Source organism: Osmerus mordax, chromosome 7 (genome assembly GCF_038355195.1).
Source record: "Osmerus mordax isolate fOsmMor3 chromosome 7, fOsmMor3.pri, whole genome shotgun sequence".
NCBI classification, from domain to species: Eukaryota; Metazoa; Chordata; class Actinopteri; order Osmeriformes; family Osmeridae; genus Osmerus; species Osmerus mordax.
In genome coordinates, this window is record NC_090056.1 from 9047852 (window position 1) to 9067395 (window position 19544).

Below are 19544 nucleotides of genomic sequence, written 5' to 3' on the forward strand. Positions count from 1 at the left end.
CAAGAAAAATAAATCCCCTCCTATTTGTGAATATCTCTCATTGAGATAGGCTTTCATGTGGCTGTTCCACATATCAGAGCAGCAAAACAATTAGCCATAATTACATGTAGTGTAAGAAGCATTTGATAAGGGGGAAGTGTAGCAGTCAAAGTCATTTACATCTTGATGGCTGTGTTTACTATTGGTGAGAGCATGCAGCCTTGTGGTTTCTGGGGTCAGTGGAGATCTCGGGTCACAACTCTGCCTGATGCTGACTGAAGGAAACATGAGCGCTCTGTCTGTTCTGTGAGCCATTACTATGAATTAAACCTCAGAAGGATGCTAAAGTATCACATTTGAATGAAGGATACCACTGGGTCTTGGTGGTGAAGGAAAGGCTGATGCAAGCTCCCAGCGTGAGAGGGAAACATTTAAGTATTCACTCTGGCCACCATGTGTGTCTGTGTGTGTGTATGTGTGTGTTTGTGTGTGTATGTGTGTGTCTGTGCGTGTGTATGTGTGTGTCCTGTGTGTGTATGTGTGTGTCTGTGCGTGTGTATGTGTGTGTGTCAACTCACCGCCTTAGTGCACTGCACATCCTTCCCTAGCAGCCAGTTGAGCTCCAGGTTGCCCTCGCCCTGGTAGCAGGACTGCAGACGCTCCTTGATGCGGGCGTTGATGTCGCGAATGGTGAGGACGCAGAGGCGCGAATCATCGGGCGGGCGGTGGGTACTGCTTCTGGCCCTTGGAGAAGACGGTGAACAGCACGTCGTCCTGGGCGCTGATGTTAACCGCGGCGGCCAGCACGCTGCCGGGCTTGGCCAGGTAGGCGGCCTGCAGCAGGCGGTACTCCACGCCGTTCTTCACGCAGCCCACCGGCAGCGACACGTACGAATGGAACTTCCTGTCGTCCTTGCAGAGGCGCACGATGCGCGACGTGTAGAAGAGGTCGGCGGAGGAGCCGCCCGACGACATGCTGTTCTCGGGCGTCTCGGGCTGCACGGTCAGGAAGTAGACGAAGGCGCCGCTGGCGAAGCCGTACACGTAGTATATGTCGAAGTGGGAGACGAGCGCCAGCGTGTCGGACGGGATCTTGATGAGCGACGACACAAAGTCCGTGTGCAGCTCGTAGTCCAGCATGGAGGACGACTCGGGGTCGCGGGGGAGCTTGCGGCTGGAGATGGTGGGGAAGTAGTCCTGTTTGCCGTCCACGGCTGTCCCCGATGAACAGGGTCCCGTCCTGGCCTGGGTGGAGGGCACGATCACCCCGTACATGGTGCCCGTCTGGTTGACGCTGGAGAGGTAGTGCTCCTTCTTGTGGGACGGCTCCACCAGGATGAACAGGTCGTCCAGCCTCAGCAGCTTGCACACGCCCTGGTACAGGCTACCGCACGCCAGCAGACGGTTCTGGAGTAGTCGATGAGCAGCAGCTTGTTGACGTTGTTGGTGGAGACCAGGGGCTCGGAGCAGGGCTGGACGATCAGCGGGGGGTAGCAGGCCTTGTTGTCGTCCTCGGGGCCCGTGTCGTGGGGACACCAGCAGGGTGAGGTTCCCTGGACAGCTTGTAGACGCGGTTGACAGCGCCGATGTACCAGCGCCCCGGTATTCTGATGGACGGTCAGGTGGTTAAAGGCCCACTCCCGCCTCTCGGGGTGGAAGCTGGTGAAGGTCTGGCTGCTGCACACGGCGGAGAACGCCAGGAGCCAGCAGGCCAGCAGCACCAGCATGGCGCCCCCTGCAGGGGCCTGGTGAGAATGTCCTGCGTGCGACCCGCCAGCCTTCCATGGCTCACGGGGGCCTGCAAGGCAACAGCAGACGAAACAGAGATGTGGGAGGAGGGAGAGGAGGATGGCAGGAGGGCGGCTACCTTCCCCTTTGCGTTGCTGAAGGCTAACTTTCCGTTTGATGCTTCACCAGGTCTTCACATGTTTCTGAAAGAGGGAGAGGGAGGAAGAAATGAATTAGTGTTCGCCCATACCGACTCACATTCTATCAAAGGGAAGCAGATTAACGCTGATGGAAAACATCTCTTCATTCACTGGCTCCTGCTGTTAGCAGAGGGTCAGAGGTCCCCCTCAGGTAGGGCGATGAGCAATGGAGCAGGGGGATGGAGACCGCCTGAGACAATAGCAGGGAAAGCTTTATCGCCACATTCCAAAGGAATAGCAGGGCAGGACGAGACAATGCAGGAAAGTGAGCAGGTTACAGCAACGGAAATGTAGCCTGACCTGAGTCATAGTACCTCGTCAAACAGTGAGGCGGAGGTTTCTAAGAACAGCACCCAGCAGCCTGTCCAGAGCATCACATTTCACAGACCTACCCGGGCGCAATGTGCTGGATGTTAAACTGTGAGTCATCTGAATCATCAGAATAACTGTCATTCTAACAGCACAGAAACTCACTCAAGGCTAGAGGAGCCACAACATTCCAAGATTCCAGTAAAACAGCCGTGTGTAAAACATTGAGAAGCCTGGTCTGAAAAGACCGTGAATAAGCAAGAGGTTCATAAAGATGTAGTAGTCATGGAAAGCAGTTGGTTCAATTGTTTTCATAATTTTTTAACGACCAAACAACCACGTAGAGCATCTTAATTAAAAGACCAGTTAATGAGATGTTGATGTGGCATTTGGCGTTAACGACTCTAAACCAAAGATATGACGCTGAAATTAGCTGACATTTCACTTCATTCATATCTTACAATTCTCCTGATTATTGTGGTCTCCCCCACTGTGCAGTAGCTCTTGCCTCAAGACCTACTCCTCTTCTCCGTGAAAACATACATCAAGGAAATTCAGCAATTTGTGTAACTATTCTTTACCCAGGCAACAGAGAATCCCCACCCCCCCATCTCTGACATAAATCAGGAGAGGGAGAGCTCCCTCTTCAACGTTTTTCCTCAGGAGTTCATTATCTCGTCCACTGGTAGGGGAGGTCTGGATCTTATTACTGGAACAAAGTGAGAACAAATTGGGATCCCTGTTCTTCGCACCCCTCCTTCATTCTATCCCTCCCTCACACCGTTTGCTTCATCCCCCCATCACTCCCTCCCTCACTCTCTGCTCTTTAAGAGTCCTGTTATACAGGATTTAAATCCATAAATTATTGCTCCCAACATTCCTCCTCTTTCTCGTCTATCTTATGTGATGTTCCCGCTGACACGATCAGATGCAGCAAGGATTAATCACAGGCTCTGGTACAATCACACCTGAATGAAGCAGGCCAACGTTTGGCATGCACAGATCCCCCATTACACCATCCAACACTGTGTGTGTGTGTGTGCTGCCCTCTCTGACAGAGTGTGTGTTTTATCAGTGTCTCAGTGTAGAACGAGGAGCTAACAAGGGAGACAATGGTGCCGCATCCCAAAATCAAGTATGATTAGGCGTAGCGATCCAACAAGGGTAATTAGTGGTGAGAAGCGGGGGGGGTGGAAGGATGGGGGGGGGAGAGCTGGGGAGCGTGGCGGGAACACCAGGGGGCTGAACGTGTCGAAGACGGCCCTACGGCGTTCGTTACGCTCCGCATTTGCATGTTGAGCAGCGAGGGCAGAGAGAAACAAGGGTGAGATATGTGGATAGAATAATCAGTCGCACCGTCAATTTGCATGTGTAAGTAACTAGGGAGAAGGGTGGTGGTGGTGGGGGGGGGGGGGGGGGGGGGGGGGACATGACACAAAATTCGCCAGTACAGCGTTAGTCAAGATCCGCCTGGCTCTGACTGAGTCCCTCTGAACAGTGACTGCCGTTTTCAAGTCTCTCTTGTTTCTCATCGTGGTGGCGGCCACCTCAGGCCCCCTCCCCCCTGGGTGATGGAGGGGTGCTCTCTCCGACCCTGACGTTAATAAACCCTCCTGGGGAGGCTATTGATCCACAGGCCCATAAAGCCGGCTCTAAGGCCTGGCGGGCCGCTCAGCCCGCTGGAGGCGTGTGTGCAGGCGGAGGTGTGGGAGGTGCCCGCTCCCACAAGCACTACATTAGCATGGCCATAAAACCCAAGCAGCCTGGGCAGTAAAGCCGGGCCTGGGCCCTTAACCGCTCCCCCTACCTCCCTCCCTCTCCCCCCCCCCCTCCCTCCCTCCGCTACGCTCCTTTGTTTGAGTTTGCCCATGCTGGAGGAGCAGAGCACATCCCTCTGGAGGTATAATCAGCCTCCTGCTGAGCCAGCTCTTTCCCCCCAGCCCCTCAGCCTTTTGCCCTCTGGGGCTTTAGAAGCACCGAGGAACCCTACCCCACCCCCCTCCTCCCTGGTAGATATATTACTCCCATCCATCTCTCCTTCCTCTCTCCCTCTCGCTCTCTCTCTCTCTCTCTCTCTCTCTCTCTCTCTCTCTCTCTCTCTTCCCCTTCCCCCCCAGGCCTTGGGAGGAATATATATGCATCAATCCTTTCTTCCTCTTTTCATGTTGTAGCGGCAGCTGCATTGAGGAAGGCACCCTCCACAATAAATGACTTCTGAAAGGTTAGCTGTTAATATTGCTTTCGGGAGGAGAGGCGACGGAGCTTTGTTTATGTTGATTGTCCCCCTCTGTCACCCTCTCTACACAGGGACTTTCCTCATTATACTGCCAAGCAGGAGTTTTAGAAAAGCAGAACCGCATCCACCTTCTTTTGTTGTCGTCTGACGCTATATTCTCGCTCTCGGCTAGGAGTCAGAAATAACGCCACACGATTTACATAATGTTAGTAGTGACTCACAACACAGTCACCCAAAAACCTCGACAAGTGAGGTGGCTGGAGGGGCTCACCAGTGCTCTACGGTGGAGTTAGCCGTTGGTCATGTTCATGTGGTTGTTGCGGTTGCATGAGTGAGACATTCTCATTCGGAGTCAGGCAGACGGCCTTTGGTTATGCAAAGGGTTTGTATAAAAGGCTAGCACCTCCATACAGACTGACCATACCATCTCATATAGGACGTGGAGACCAGTGTGGAGCTTCTGCTTAGCTTACCGCCCTAGAAACAGGGACTGCACGCAACAGGGAGCTGTCTATGCCGGCATGGCCACACTGAACCATCTGTTTTCTAAACAAACCCTGTGTGTGCAGAAGCTCTGATCTGTTGACACATGACAACAGTGTAAGTTGTAGTGATGCAGAAAGAGATATTGGCATACCAACAAAATGTCAGCTACTCTGGGAATTACATCACACAAGCTAACTAAGGGGAAAAAAACGCTCTCTACAAACCTGAAAGCACCCAGCGCACTAAACACATTTATCTCTTCCTCAATGATTCCTTTGATGCAGCCTGGATTTGCACCATCTGAGGTACACAACAGCAAGGCCTGCTGGACCTCCACGCTGACCAGCACACCAGAGCACGGCTGCCTGTGGTGGACCACGGTTCTCTCTCCGAGGGTGAAGAAGAATCGCACACACCAGTAGATTTCCAGTCATCTGGTCACCCAACAACCCCCAAGCCAGCCGTATGAGAAAAGAAAAACAAACCACCGAGTAGACAGTCAATGAAGACAAAATAGCCCACCACATTCCACTATGCACAGAAGCTGTGATCATGGTTTGGAGTAAAGACTGTTTTTGCATAGCTCTATAATGAATAGTGAGGAGCTGCAGACCATTGGCAAGCTCTGCTGTTGTCTCAGAACGGGCGCCTGGGCACCCGTGCCTGTGCCTAAACGCTGGCAATGCCCACAGCCACTGGGCAAGCTACAGGGCCTGTGCCAACAGTGGGCACAGAGGACGGCATTGTGGCAGATAATCTGTGGAAGTGAAGGGTCTGTCACACTGGAGAGCAAACGAGGGAGGGAAAGGAAGAGAGGAAAATGGGGGGACTGTGAAAAAGGACAAAGTGAGAAACCAGGGATGGTTGTAGACCGTGCAGGGTGAGGAACATGCAGCCAGCGGAGAGGCTACAGAGACAGAGAGGCATGAGCCCCTCTCACCCTGCAACCTAGCAGCATCTCCTCACCCCCCTCCCTCCATGTTTTAGCATATGCTAAGCTCCTTAACAATGGCGCCAAAGTTTGTTTGATCTCCTAAATTCATATTTACTGCAATTGTATTCCAGGAGATAAAGAACATCAACTGGAATCCGGTTACGCTGTTAAATCCAATTAATTGTTGTGGAATAGGAAAATAAATGACATATCGGAATTTCATGGTTTGGATTAAGTCGTTATTCCCTAAATGATTAATGTATAAAGCGCAAACATTTAATGTTTAATAATCTTGGATGCGCTACAACAGCCAAGGAGAAAAAATACATTTACAAACAAATAATTAAAGGTATAATTATCATAAAATAAGAGGTTTAAAAAGTGTCTCCAAGTTTGGGAACTGACTGGAAGTCAGTCAGTCAGCACTGGTTAGCACTGTACAAATAGAAAGTTTCATCTAGTCTAAAGGGAGGTCCTTTTCTATAGGAGACCGTAAAAAAGTGATTAGCAGGAGGAGTTAGTCCATTAGACTTTATTTCTTAACTGACATCCTCTGTGGAGATAATGAGAGCCTTTCTGTGTCTCGTGTCGAGGAGTTAGAGTAGCTAGCTATATTTATACTTCCTTTGTCTCCCTGGGAGCTAGCGTCACACTGCAGCGGCACACACTGACTCTCTCTCTCTGTCTCTCTGTTTCTCTGTCTCTCTGTCTCTCTGTCTGTCTCTCTCTCTCTGTCTCTCTCTCTCTGTCTCTCTGTCTCTCTCTCTCTCTCTCTCTGTCTCTCTCTCTCTTGGGAGACTGCTCTACATGTCTGTCTGTCTGTCTGTCTGTCTGCCTGTCTATGTGTCTCAAAATGATACCCAACACTTTGTGCCCCCCTGCCATACACACATCGTCCAACCTCAGAGGGAAAAGGACCTGCTAGTGGAGAGGGGGGATTACAAACAGAGAAACCACAAGTTTTATCATCTAACTAGCATGGCTTTCCTGAGCTGTATGCTGGGGGAAATTATGCTAGCTGGATATTGCCCTGAATAACAGCCTTTATGCTCCAACGCCTGCTGCTGTCAGACCACATTAGGGCCTAAAGCCAATACTTTATTTGCTACTAAACTGTACTGAGATGGCACAAACCATATCATAATTTATATTTCTGCAAAACAACTACATTCGTGAGACTGCCACAGAGCACGGCCTATTGGGTTTCAGACGCTGCAGCTACAAACAAAGATCTGGTGTTCAAATCGGGCTTTCAACATGCTCTGAACGGTGACTAAAATGGAACAGGAGTTTAGCATAGTTAATGGCTATGCACACTTGTCCATGATTACGCATACACTCCAGGGCCCTCCCAGGGCACTCTCACAGCCCTCTGACTGCAGTGTTTCAACCACTTCTATCTTTACTAGTGACCCATGTGACTGCACCTCCCTGGGGCTGTCTCCCTGGAGAGCCCTGGAGCTGGATGGGGCTGGAGATGTCATTCACACACTGAACCCGTTGAAGCCAGTCACCGTAGGAGGGATTAATACAGCAGCATCCTCTCTGAATTATTACCCAAATGAAGCATATCAAAGTCTATTAAATCCCCTCACACAGAGATATTCCATAAAAAAGCCATGTCAATACAACACTAGAATTAGCGGTTGTCAGCATCTCCGTTTATCCTTGAATGCAAACAAGGGCGTGAGGATCTAATCTCCTCAGTTAACCCCCGGAGCGCCGTAACCCCCCCGCCTGCCTCACACACTTCAGCTGTGTTTGAAGAAGTGCTCAGTGGCATTACGCCTCACACCTATGACATCCGCTGAAGGAGATTACAATATCATTGTTATTCTAATGTCTTTTGTTCACTCCACCCACTGTCAGCACCTCCTACACGAAACACTCACACACACACACACACAGACGCACACACAGATAACAAACACTCCCCGGTCACGCAACTAACATCTTACTAGTAACAGTTTTGTTCTTTAATATGCTCTGCAAAGCCATACTGACAGACAGACAGACAGACAGACAGACAGACAGACAGACAATATAAACAGCCAACCAGCCGCTCAGCCAGCAAGCCGGTCAACCAGCCAGCCAGAGAGGCAGACAGAGCGACCGTCCTCTGGTGGAAGTAACTCTCATCAGAGCTGTCTGTCAGGAGCTGAGCAGGTTCCTATTAGCTCCATTTCCATAAATCTGAATTGTAAAGGGCGACAGGCGGGAGAGGGAATCCTCCACAGAGGTGCAGAACAAACAGGCAGCGCGCCACCCGAGGCCACCAGATCAGATAGGGCTCCTCAGCCGCCAGGATGCCAATCGAATTAGGCACTTTGATTGACACCATACACACTTAAGCAACTGAGAAGCCTTTAACCACTCCTGAAGCACACAGCCGGCACTGTATAATCATGTCACTATGAAAGTCAATATCAGGCTATAATGAAAACAGGGACTGAAGGACGATGCTACGGTATACAGGAGGTAAAAGGCCAAACACAGCTTGTCGCGTTTTAACATTCACAGTACAGGGTTATATGGATGACCTGAATTCAATACAGAATGTTATAAATGTAGCTGTATTACAAATGTAACACTTTTGAAGGTGACTGTTTGAGGACATGGTTCCTGGAGTGAGCCATGGGTTAGGCTAACACTGGGCTGTGAGCAGCTAGCAGCAATAGCCCACAGAGAGCTGGCCCTGTGAAAGACCAGCTGCAGCACAAGCAGCCGTTTTCACAGCTATGACATCACCACAAACTGTAGATACGGGTCCGTGTTCAAACGGACGTGAGGCTCTTTGTCTGAGCCTGTTTGCCCCTTCGGAGACCCTCCCAGTGGAAGGGTTATGTGAGGTCAGCTGGCTCAACCAGAGGGACTAGGACCTGTGTGTACAGCTGGCCTGTCATGCACAGGGCCAAGGCAAGCTGAACCCAACCCTCTGTCAAATAATCAGACCAAATCCCTACGTAGGAGCCAGCGTCGCAAGCTGCTGGTGAGCAGAATGTGTGAGAGTAGGTTCTCACTCCAGGAGACGGGACCTGGACCCACAGCAGCAGCAGCAGGAGCAGAGAGGCTCGTGAGCCAGGAGCTAACAAGAAGTCCAGTCAGATGCAGCCATATTTGACCTGCTGAATTAGCTGCCTCTTCAGAAGAAGAAGCAGTTGGAGAGACAGAGAGGAGCGGGAGATAGAGAGAAGAAAAAGAGACAGAGCGAGAGGGAGGGAGGGGCAGGAGGGAGGGAGAGTGAGAACAGGGGAGATGGTGAAAGAGAGAGAGAGAGAGGGAGAGAGAGAGAGAGAGAGAGAGAGAGAGAGAGAGAGAGAGAGAGAGAGAGAGAGAGAGAGAGAGAGAGAGAGACTTGAAGGGCCATGCCATTCATTAGTCCAGCTGGACACCAGGCAGTTTGTAGCAGCAGCCACAACTCCAGCAGCTGGCAGCAGCACCATGCTATCTGGAGCCTGATGCCACAGGCGGGCAGCCACAGCCACCCAGGAGAGAGGGGGGGGGGAATCTGAAGAGTAAGAGACAGAAAATAGTGTGCAGCTACTAGAACATCTATCATTTTGGTCTAAATTCACTCTGTCTTAGCCCATACGGTATCACAATGAAGCGAGCACACTTCTGACTGTTATTTCTCTCAGCGGGGCCCAAAATCCAATAGGCTTACATAAGAGTTCCAGGGAAATGGGAGACAGCCAGTCAGTCACAGTAATCCCTGTCATTCCCTCTGCTAGTGTTTCAAATATGGACTCAGAGATAGAGAGAGGCTCACCCTGTAATCACACTGACAGACAGCTCTGAGTTAAGGAGCAGGCCACTCAGCGCTGGACTAGGCTATCTGCTCTATGGAAGTCCCACAGAACACTGTCACGACAGCTACAGGGATGCTCTGTACAGCCTTGATAGACAGTGTGTGGAATACCCACACTGTCCTGGCTCTGAGAAGAAGCCCTGGGCGTGGGCGGCACTGTCCACACACACACACACACACATTCACCCATCCACACACATACATACACATCCTCACACACACACTCACACATGCACATACACACACATGCCCGCTGGGCCCGCTACAGCTCTCTCCCCATGCCATAATCAATTAGCTGCCAATCCAATTAGCATGAGTGTGCGTCTGATGGCTGCTGTCTGTGTCCTGCATGGCTGGGACACCGAGACACCAGGACCGTCACAGCTGCACTGCCGTGACCCGGGGAGCCAGGAGACAGCACCGGCACTCCAAACACAGCACGGCACGTTGCTGGAAACTGTTATCTCAAAGCTTCCCTTTATCAAATTAATTTAAATTCATTTGTTCTTGTTACATTGTTCTCTGTGTCAGTTAAACACATTTTGAATACCTGACAAATGTCCATGTGACAGATTTAAATGTTACTTCAAGCAAATAGTTCCGTGTTTACTGAACAAATAATTGGAATTGAATGGAGTATTTAAATCAGTTATGTGGAAAGACAGGTGCCTGTTTGTACAGTTTTTGGAGTGTTGGTCTACAGTGCTGTATGTACAGTATGCATGTCTAAGGTGGCCTGTTCAGTCAGGCTCTTAAGACCCTGGTTTGAACAGAATCATGAGTCTACTTGTCTGTTGGGATTCCTGGCTGGGTTAGGCTAATTATATTTACACTGGGCCACACTCCTCTGAACACATACAGGATATCCTTCACAGCCAGGGGGTGGAAGGGCTGGAGGCCAGGTGGGCAAGGGGCTTGGAGGAATAGTAGCCTCACACCAGAGAGACTAGAGGCCAGTGGGCAGGGGCCCAGAGGCCAGAGAGGCAGGCGAACAGGGGCGTACCACCTTAAAGTTTGTTTGAGACCATGGCCTCATGGCCTGTAGACTGGCTGGCTTCCTGCTCTCACAACACCCCTCCCCCTCACCGTGTCTCTGTCCGAGGTCAGTGACAGGTCAGGCAGGACAGTGCTGGGACTCCGTGACACAGGCCAGACTTTGACATCACACAACAACAACAGTGATAAATGCCAGCCTCCTGAGAACACAACAACACTACACACTCTGGGAGCTGGGATCATACAGGATCGTACAGAGCAGAAACATAGCTAGGGAGAAAAAGGCAATATACACTCGACAGTATATGATGTTTAAATGTACCCTTGTAGTCCGCTACTTGCAAAGAAATGAATTTCCTGCCTCGTTGAGATGTGGCGCTCAGTGGGAAGTGCAACCTTGACTAACGTGAGTCTCAACATCAAATAGAATTCTTCAGATGTCTACTGTATAAATGTAACACTGGCTACCTCCTGGGACTTCATTCCATACCACACTATTCTGGATTACAACGTGCTGGATCATTTGGTGATAGAACGGCTAGTTGTGAAACAGTGCTAGTGGTAAAGATGCTACCTGGGTGGTGTGAATAAACCTAAACCTTTCTAGTACTCAGTTATTTCGCTCGGTCTCTCTCTTTCTCTCTTTCTCTCCTGGCCTCTAGAACACTGTGACACAAATCAAGGCCTTTTTAGAGGCTCTATCTGCAGACACACATAACAGACCCATTAGCACTGATACACAGGCACAAGACAGTCTTCTCTCTCCCTCGTTTTCTCCCTCCCTCTCCCTCTCTCTGGACTGCACACTTCATACACACACACACACACACACACATTGACCGCACAATAAAGGCCTCTAATTTCATCAGAGGTGATGAAACACAACAGAATCAAGTTGTCGGCTGGTTACTTAGTCCAATCTGTGTCTGCGTGGGAGTGGGGTAATAGCAGTGTGTGGCGTCAAGGCTGTTGCTGTATCAGTCATGCCGGGGGTGGACTCAGCCTCAGCCAGCACACTGGGTGAGGGGCTCTTGTTTCTGTATGCACACAACAAGTCCAGTCCAAGCCAATGAATAAGTGCAAAAAATCAAGGTCAGGCCAGGCCAGGCCCTCCCCAGTCGTCGACATATCATGACAGAGTATAAACCTCTTCCCCTCACAGATGGAGTCTAGGAAGAGAGTAGTAGACCAGTGGGAATGGGCCTTCTCAAATAAATAAATGAAAACAATTAGTGGTTATATTTTCTAACCGGTTAAGAGTTTGTGAGTGACACAGAAGTAGGTCAAAAGCACAGTCCCAAAGGCAGCCAAGGAGATCCAGAAAGGGGGGGCAGAGATAAAGGGAGTGGGATTATGGCATGTTTAAATTGTGCTCTTTCAGAAGAGTAGCTATTTAATTCAAAGTTTGAAAATGGGGGATCCCTGTTTTATGCAGTAGCATATCCGCCTACATGTAGTTTTTGTTAGATATGTCATTCAATACTGTTTTGTTTTCTGTACTGCTGTATGGCAAGCTCACCTAAAGGACCTCGGGACTAGAGAGCGGGCTGACTCCAGGATGACTGCTGAAGTGCACATTTATACCTTCCGGCCTGTTCCATCTAAGCCCCACAGGATGGAGGTCTGGCTGGCTGTTTGGCTGGTTGGCAAAGACTGGGGGGAAATCAGAGCTGGTTTCCTGTAAACCAACATCCCCAGTGCAGCACCATGTAAAGCAGTGCCAGGCATAGTCGGATACTATCACTATGGCAGCCAACTTCCTTCACTTTACAAACACAAACACACACTCATATACCGTACCGTACATGCACACACACGTCACACAAGGTTACTGTTATGTCTTCTCCACACACACAATACGCTACCCTCAGTCTAAAATATGCCAGTAGAGTAAATTGTATATTTGTTGGATGTATGCAATACAATACAACGCAAAATAACAATCTCAGCAAATACAAAGCTCCTAGCGGTGGACAGTGACCTCATACACGTACCCTCCAATCCACACATGCACAGCATATCTGAGAGAACATTCATTATGTGTGCTATTGTACCACTGTCCTCAACCTGCTAAGGAGAGAGGAGCGAAGAGGAGAGAGGAATGTCACAGTGACCTACAAGCCCCAAGATGAAAAATAGCATGTCGCCGAAGCAATAGCAGAGCTCTGCGTTATTCACTTTGCTACGAAGGTTGAGCCTGGTGCGATACGGCAGGGCACAAGGCGGTCTCCGTGGTTACACTCACCTGAAAAAGGGAGGGCAGCTACTTATTGGCTCAAAGACAATTGGCCCGGTGCACCTCTTCAAATCCCATTTTTGTGCTCTCTAGCCAGGTCTTGTTGAAAGGCCTTGAGCACGGCAGGCTATTACAAGACTGCTCTCTCCTCCTCCATCTCCTCCCTTTCGCCCGTCTCTCCTCCAGTTATTAAACCTGCTGGACTTCCTTGTTCCTTGGGTCACACAGAGTCAAGCAGCCACCAGTCAAGGGGGTGTGGATAGAGGCGGGGGAAGGACCAGGCCCTGGGAAGATATGAGAGCCCAGGGCTGTAGAACGTGCTCTGGGCCTGGCTGCGGGACTAGCAGAAGAGCCCAGGGCTACACCAGCAGGCCTACCTGGTCTCTCACTCTCCGCTACAGCTCCAGTTCCCCCCCCCCTTCCTCCTCCTCCTTCTTCCTTAAATTGAAGTAGAATCAATAGAGAAACCTCCTTCACTGCCTGTATACCAGGGGGGCCTCTCATGTATAGCAGGGATTCAGTGTTTTACAAATGTCCACCTACACTCCATCTTCACTGAGTCACACAGGAGAGACGGGGCCTAGTGGATTGCTGTCACTGATGTAATCACACAAAAGCATGCGTGTAAGTAAGTCCTAGGGGAAAAGTCATTGAAATTCTGATCAGGGCAGTTCTAAATCCCAGCTCAACATGTGAACGGCATAGCAATCCCACAGAGGCGTTCTCTGCAGGCAACACAACAGCAGAAGCCCGCATCTTGGGCTGGACCCAAACCAGGAGGGCTTTAAGACCCTGACTGGTGTATGGCTGGAGGCCTGGATGTGGAGCGCTCCACTGTGCGAGCCCCTCCACTCCAGTGGAGTAGCAGCAGCATGGCTTCAGTGGCCAGGCTCCAGTCACAAGCCCGCCGCTTTCTTCTCTCCCTCCCGGCCTGAATGCAACAGCAGACACTCTCCGGGCATTAAGATTGATCAAAGACAAATCTGTGCGAGAGAGATGATTAAAATTAGCATCTGTTTCACTGTATGTGTCCAGGGAGCTGCTGGGACAAGATCCCTCGGAGAGAGAGAGAGGGAGGGAGGGAGAGTAACGAAGAGAGGAAGAGTGAAATAACGAGTGTTAAAGGACAATTAATACATGATTGGGAAACGTGATGAAACTAGCACACAGGATGAATTCCTCTGGTGTTTTGCCCCATATGAACTCTCTGGCCTGGCTGAGCACACACATAGAGGAGTAGAATGAGGATGATAAGGATGATAAGGATGATAAGGATGAGGATGATGAGGATGTCTAGTCCAGACTCTAATTTGAGACCCTAACCTTGGATATGTTTTAACATTGCTGGAACAGAGGACTAAGTCTTGGTAAAGTCTGGGAAACTCTAGACTGGGAGTATGCTGTGGTACAGGATGTGAGGATATAAATGCCCACTTTAGAGCGAGCGCACAAGCATACAGTTCCAGCACATGATACACTAGCAACAAGCCCCAGCATAACCTATTGTCCCCAAATCCAAGTCTTGGGCTGGGGTGGGCGGGTTATATGAGGTTAGTGAGACTCTGTGCCAAACAAAATGGCGTACCTATGTAAACGTAACCCTAGCAGAATGTATTCAGCAGGCAGGAAGGCACAACATATAATCATAGACTTAAAAAAACTGCAAAAACTAACTGCAATAACAGGAAAGAGGAGGGCGATGAAAATCGACTGTTTCTAACCCTAGAGAAATGGCCCGAAAGGCCCTATTCAGCATTTCATCAGAAACACAAATAGGGGCAGCCAGCCGGAGCAGACTAGCATGCAGCATTGAGCTCATTAGGGGTTAGTGGTGGTGGCTTGTTCTCCCACTGAGACTGGCTAGGAGACTGGGAGGGAGAGAGAGTAAAGGCTGAGACTAGGAGACTGGGAGGGAGAGAGGGCTAAAGTCTGAGGCTGTGTACGTGTGCATTTGTGTGTATGTCTGGGACCCAATACCTGCCTCCCCCTTTGACTGGTAGGGGCTGTCTCTCAACACCTGCCTGACTCAGGTCTGACTCCTCTTCTCCATGAAAACAGTCTGCTAGATCAGGGGTGGCATTTCCAAATCTTCCCAGGCTACCTTGAATTCCCCCCCACCCTCCCTCACACACAGACACACACACACACGCATACACACACTCCCAGGCCCTACCAGGCTGTTTGATACACACACGCACACACAGCCTGAGTCTAATACAACATTCCCTTTCAGAGCAGCTTCCTGTCCTCTTCCTGTCTGACTCACAGTCAGCAGAAACATTCCCAGGCCTCCTCTTTGCTTCCTCTTCCCACTGCTTCTCATAGGTTGCGGAAGTTGTCTGTCAACAAGGGGCCGGCCTACCCCACACACCCATGCTTTGATCTGAGCAGAGCCTGATCAGGACCTCCAGCAGTCAGTCAGGCTAGTGCCGTATGTCTGAGGGGAGACATGCAGATGGTAGTCTTTTCCCATGTGCTCACCTCATGATTGGATTAGACAGTCAAATGCCCAAGGTGCCAGATGTCATCATCTCGTCATCATCTCAACCTTGTTGGTCTAAGACTGTCCACCATCCTTCCTCAAGTGCTTGCACAGAGGACAGGAGCCCAGGCTGTTCTTGGTCCCTCATGGTGGGAACTGGTCTAAACTGTGGCTGAGCCATCCATGTCGGCAGCTAAGAGAAATCTCTCCTGCTCTGACAGTCCATCCAGGCTGGAAAACCATCCGTTAGCTGCTAGAGGTAAGAGCCAGGGACTACACCACCCCAGTATATCCAGAAAGAAAAACACTAATATTGAGGACCAGAGCACATGGAGCCACTGAACAGCAATCGTCCAATCCCGTGTGTTTGCCTAGTCGCAGTGTACAGATGGAGGGGTGGGGTATGTTTATCTTGACACAGTGCTACAAGCAGAGTGCCCCAGGCGGTGAAAGCAGACCGTATATCAGCCGTTTCAGGAGTGAAGCCATTCAAGCTGCTGCTGCTGCTTTGTGGCGAGGAGCCGACAGCTACAGTAACCATGGAGAAACAAAGAAGAGACATAGGTGTCCTTTATGAGGCCGTCGACCGCTCTGGACGAGGTTGTCTCTCAATCGAACTGAATGGAGTAAGCGTGACAAGGCGGCGAGGAGGCGGTGGGCACATGAAAGGGGTGAGGAGCGATGTGTGTGAACGTGCACTCACACACCCCAGCAGCAGCATCCCACCTCCTCTGGCACCTCTCCACCCAGCACGCTCTCCCTCGTTCCTATTCCTCCGCCCTCCCGAGTAAACAAGGGAGAGAACAGAGAGAGGAAGCAGTAGGAGAGAGAGGAGAGGGAGAGGGAGAGGGAGAGGGAGAGAGGGAGGGAGGGAGGGAGGGAGGGAGGGAGGGAGGGAGGGAGGGAGGGAGGGAGGGAGGGAGGGAGGGAGGGAGGGAGGGAGGGAGGGAGGGAGGGAGGGAGGGAGGGAGGGAGGGAGGGAGGGAGGGAATGCTGTTAATTGTCAGCTTTGAAAAGACAGAGAAGAACTGTATACACAAAAGCACACAAGAATGAATGCTTAATTCTCTTGATCAACAATGGCACTGTCAAGGCATATTTCGCTTAATAGTTAACACAACTTCTTCAATGATACATGGGACTTCAGTCCTGTGTGAACAGTGAACAATGAAATATTCATATTGGACTTGAAACACAACAACTGCCATGTTCCATGTTAAATCTGCATAATAACCATACCTGAAAGAGGGTGTTTTGTAATAAAATGCAAATGCATCTCACCTCTTCACCTGTGTTTAGTGGAACACACTGTTCTCCAGCTAAATGAGAACAGCCTGGACTCACATGTGCAGCGGCGGTAAGGCTGCAGCCAGACATCCAGTAAACGTTGTCTCCCCAAGCTTCCCAAAGCTCTCAGTAATAAGAACATTCATCTAAACTTGGGGTATTAGTGTTGGTCTCTCCCTCCATAGGCCGTGAGCCAGACAGGGGATAATGGTCTGGCAATGCCATGGCTAGGGGGGCGAGGAGGGGAGGGAAGGGGGGTATCTGTGGCAGAAGTCCCATCTACTCACCTTCTATGTGTCATCCACTTAATGGCATTAGGTCTTAAATCCCTAAGTATTGCAGATTAAGACATAAGAAGATGTTCGCTCACTGCTGCCGGAGTACAATCCTGCCCAGTCCACCCTCCCCCCTCCCCACCCTTCTCTCCCTCTCTCCTCCCCCTCTCCTCCAGGCAGGCAGCCAGGCAGCCAGCCAGGCAGCCAGCCAGGCAGCCAGGCAGGCAGGCAGCCAGGCAGCCAGGCAGGCAGGCAGGCAGGCAGGCAGGCCTGTGCTTCTGAACAGTCATATTTGATCAGCATCTTTATGGACAACACAAGGATCTCCAGTCCTGCCGCTACAGTCTAGCCTGTCACACTCAGGATAATTGTCTTAGATAATGTAATTCTCCCGTCGTTCTCCCTAAACACGGCAGAAAGGCAACACTGTTGACCTACATTGCTGCGGATCTGTGAATTATACATGATGCCATCATTTGATTCTTGATTTTGGCCCGTGTTATTTCAGATCTGGGCGCTTGTGATCATAATTGTGTCTCTCTTTTTTGCCTCAGACCTGAGAGGCGGTGTGGACAGCCACGCCACAGCCACGTCTCACGTTTCATTGCTTATGACATGGGCAGAGCGGCTAGCGCTAGCCTAGCCGTGCTGCTAACGCCTGGTGCCTGACACTGCCCTGGTAGAGGGAACGGAACGAGGAAGTAAGGGCAGGGGGGAAAAAACGACCATCCAGCTTCCAACTCAGATCCGTTTATCTTGATCATGTTTGCCACGGCAGCAAGAAACGGAGGGGCCTTCTGGAATGCATGCCGATGGATTGTTATGGTTTGCACATACATCACAATGACCATATTGTTGATATCGTTTGATCGGAGGGCACAAAGGCAGGGGAGGGAAACCAGTGCTTCTTGTTCTCTTTCAGCTCTACGCCAATGAGCCCACAGAGGTCCTGCTGCTGTTGCTAGGGGTGCATTCCACAGCCTTGTCATTAAAGGTCAAGGGCAGGCCAAAATCAATAACAACACAGTGGAGAATGGCTCCAGGTCAGTTCAAACACAGAGAGGAGTTCCACTGCTGTAATGTACTTCATCATAAGGTAGCTCCACTCCTCCCTGTTTCCCACGAATCTCTCATGGCTGAAACTGACAGAGAGTACTAACTGACAGAGAGTACTAACTGACAGAGAGTACTAACTGACAGAGAGGACTCCTTTAAAAAGCGCCAGTCTTCCTCTCCAACTGCCCTCTCTCAATGGGTCAGTCAGAGTAGTGTGTTTGTGCATCAACATACTGCAGTATTCCCAGGGGGCGGTCCCCCTCCCTGACCGGGACCCAGCAGGCCTCTCTGGGCCAAAGTAAAGAGCCCAGAGCCTCAGGAATGGAGAGAGGAGACTCATAGACTGGGCTTTTAAAAACACGACCTCCCATAAGCACCTTTCTCATTTCCCCCCAGACTGAGACATGACCCCAAGTCCAGTTTCTAAGAATGGAGTTGCCGTGTTTGTAAAGGAGTGTGTCCAATCAGGCTGGCAGTGGCAAGCCCACTCTGATTGTTTGGGCCAGAGCAGGCTTTCTCCAAGAGGAAAACGGATGCCAGGCTTGGCTGCTTCTCAGTTTGAAGTTGTGGAGTTTCGCCGTCTTTCATCATTACTGTAGTCGGGTTTGTTTTGGTTCGCACAGTGGAAAGACTTTATCTGCATCGGAAGAGTGTGTGAGTAAGAGAGACACAGAGAGATAGAGAGAGAGAGAGAGAGAGAGAGAGAGAGAGAGAGAGAGAGAGAGAGAGAGAGAGAGAGAGAGAAGGACAGAGGGAGTGTGTGTTTGGGAAAAGAAAAGGGAAGGGGGGGTTCTTTCATTTGAGGTATTCTGTTTGTTATCTGACTCAGGAATGAGTTTGGTAGGTGTTATCTTTACTCGTGGTGGCTGCTGAAGGTGGAGGGGGTGTGAAGCCTTCCGCCTCCCGAGGGAGCGCTGGAGCTAGCTTCACTGATAAGGCCACGGCTGGCTGGAGAATAGTAACACAGCAGCCGGCAGGGATGCAGGTGGCTACATGTCACACAGCTCAACAGGACCAGGCATGGGGGAACAGAACAGGCCACACTCATAACTCATAAGTAGGGCTACTCATTCAGCAGCCAGTGGTGTCACATTAAGCTAATGCATGTGCATTAACCATGTGGATGGTAACATTGAGTGATGAATAAAGCTTGAGTCAGTCTTGTAAGAAACGCAGTCATTGCCTTTGGAACAGATGAAAAAGAGCTAATGATGGTGATGTAGCTGAGCTGCATGTTGTAAATGGTCTGACTGTAATTAGGCAGCAGAGAAATAGGGACAAAGCTGTGATTGGTCTCTCACTCTCTCACTCGCTCTCTGTCCCCCCCCCCCCACCCCCCCCCCCCCGCCCCCCCATCTCTTTCCCGCTTTCGTTCACGAACAAACTAGACATGCAATGCCTCTGCCCTGTCTTCTGTAACCATGGTGACGATGGCAGACGGGGCGTCCTCATCACCAGGGGGCAGTGTGGGCTTTGCCGCGTGTTGCACATTGGTGCCCACCCCGGTGCCCTGCATCTCACACACACGCAGA

At 50.6% G+C, this 19544-nt stretch overlaps 1 protein-coding gene across 1 annotated transcript in view; it reads right to left on the reverse strand.

Moving 5' to 3' along the window:
- plxna2 (plexin A2) overlaps nucleotides 1-1706 on the reverse strand; it is a 107309-nt gene extending 105603 nt beyond the window's left edge. The window contains 5 exon segments of the mRNA XM_067239007.1: nucleotides 558-707; nucleotides 709-1388; nucleotides 1391-1532; nucleotides 1535-1570; nucleotides 1572-1706. Coding sequence (XP_067095108.1) covers nucleotides 558-707; nucleotides 709-1388; nucleotides 1391-1532; nucleotides 1535-1570; nucleotides 1572-1706 — 1143 coding nt within the window.
- Nucleotides 1707-19544: the final 17838 nt, after the last annotated feature.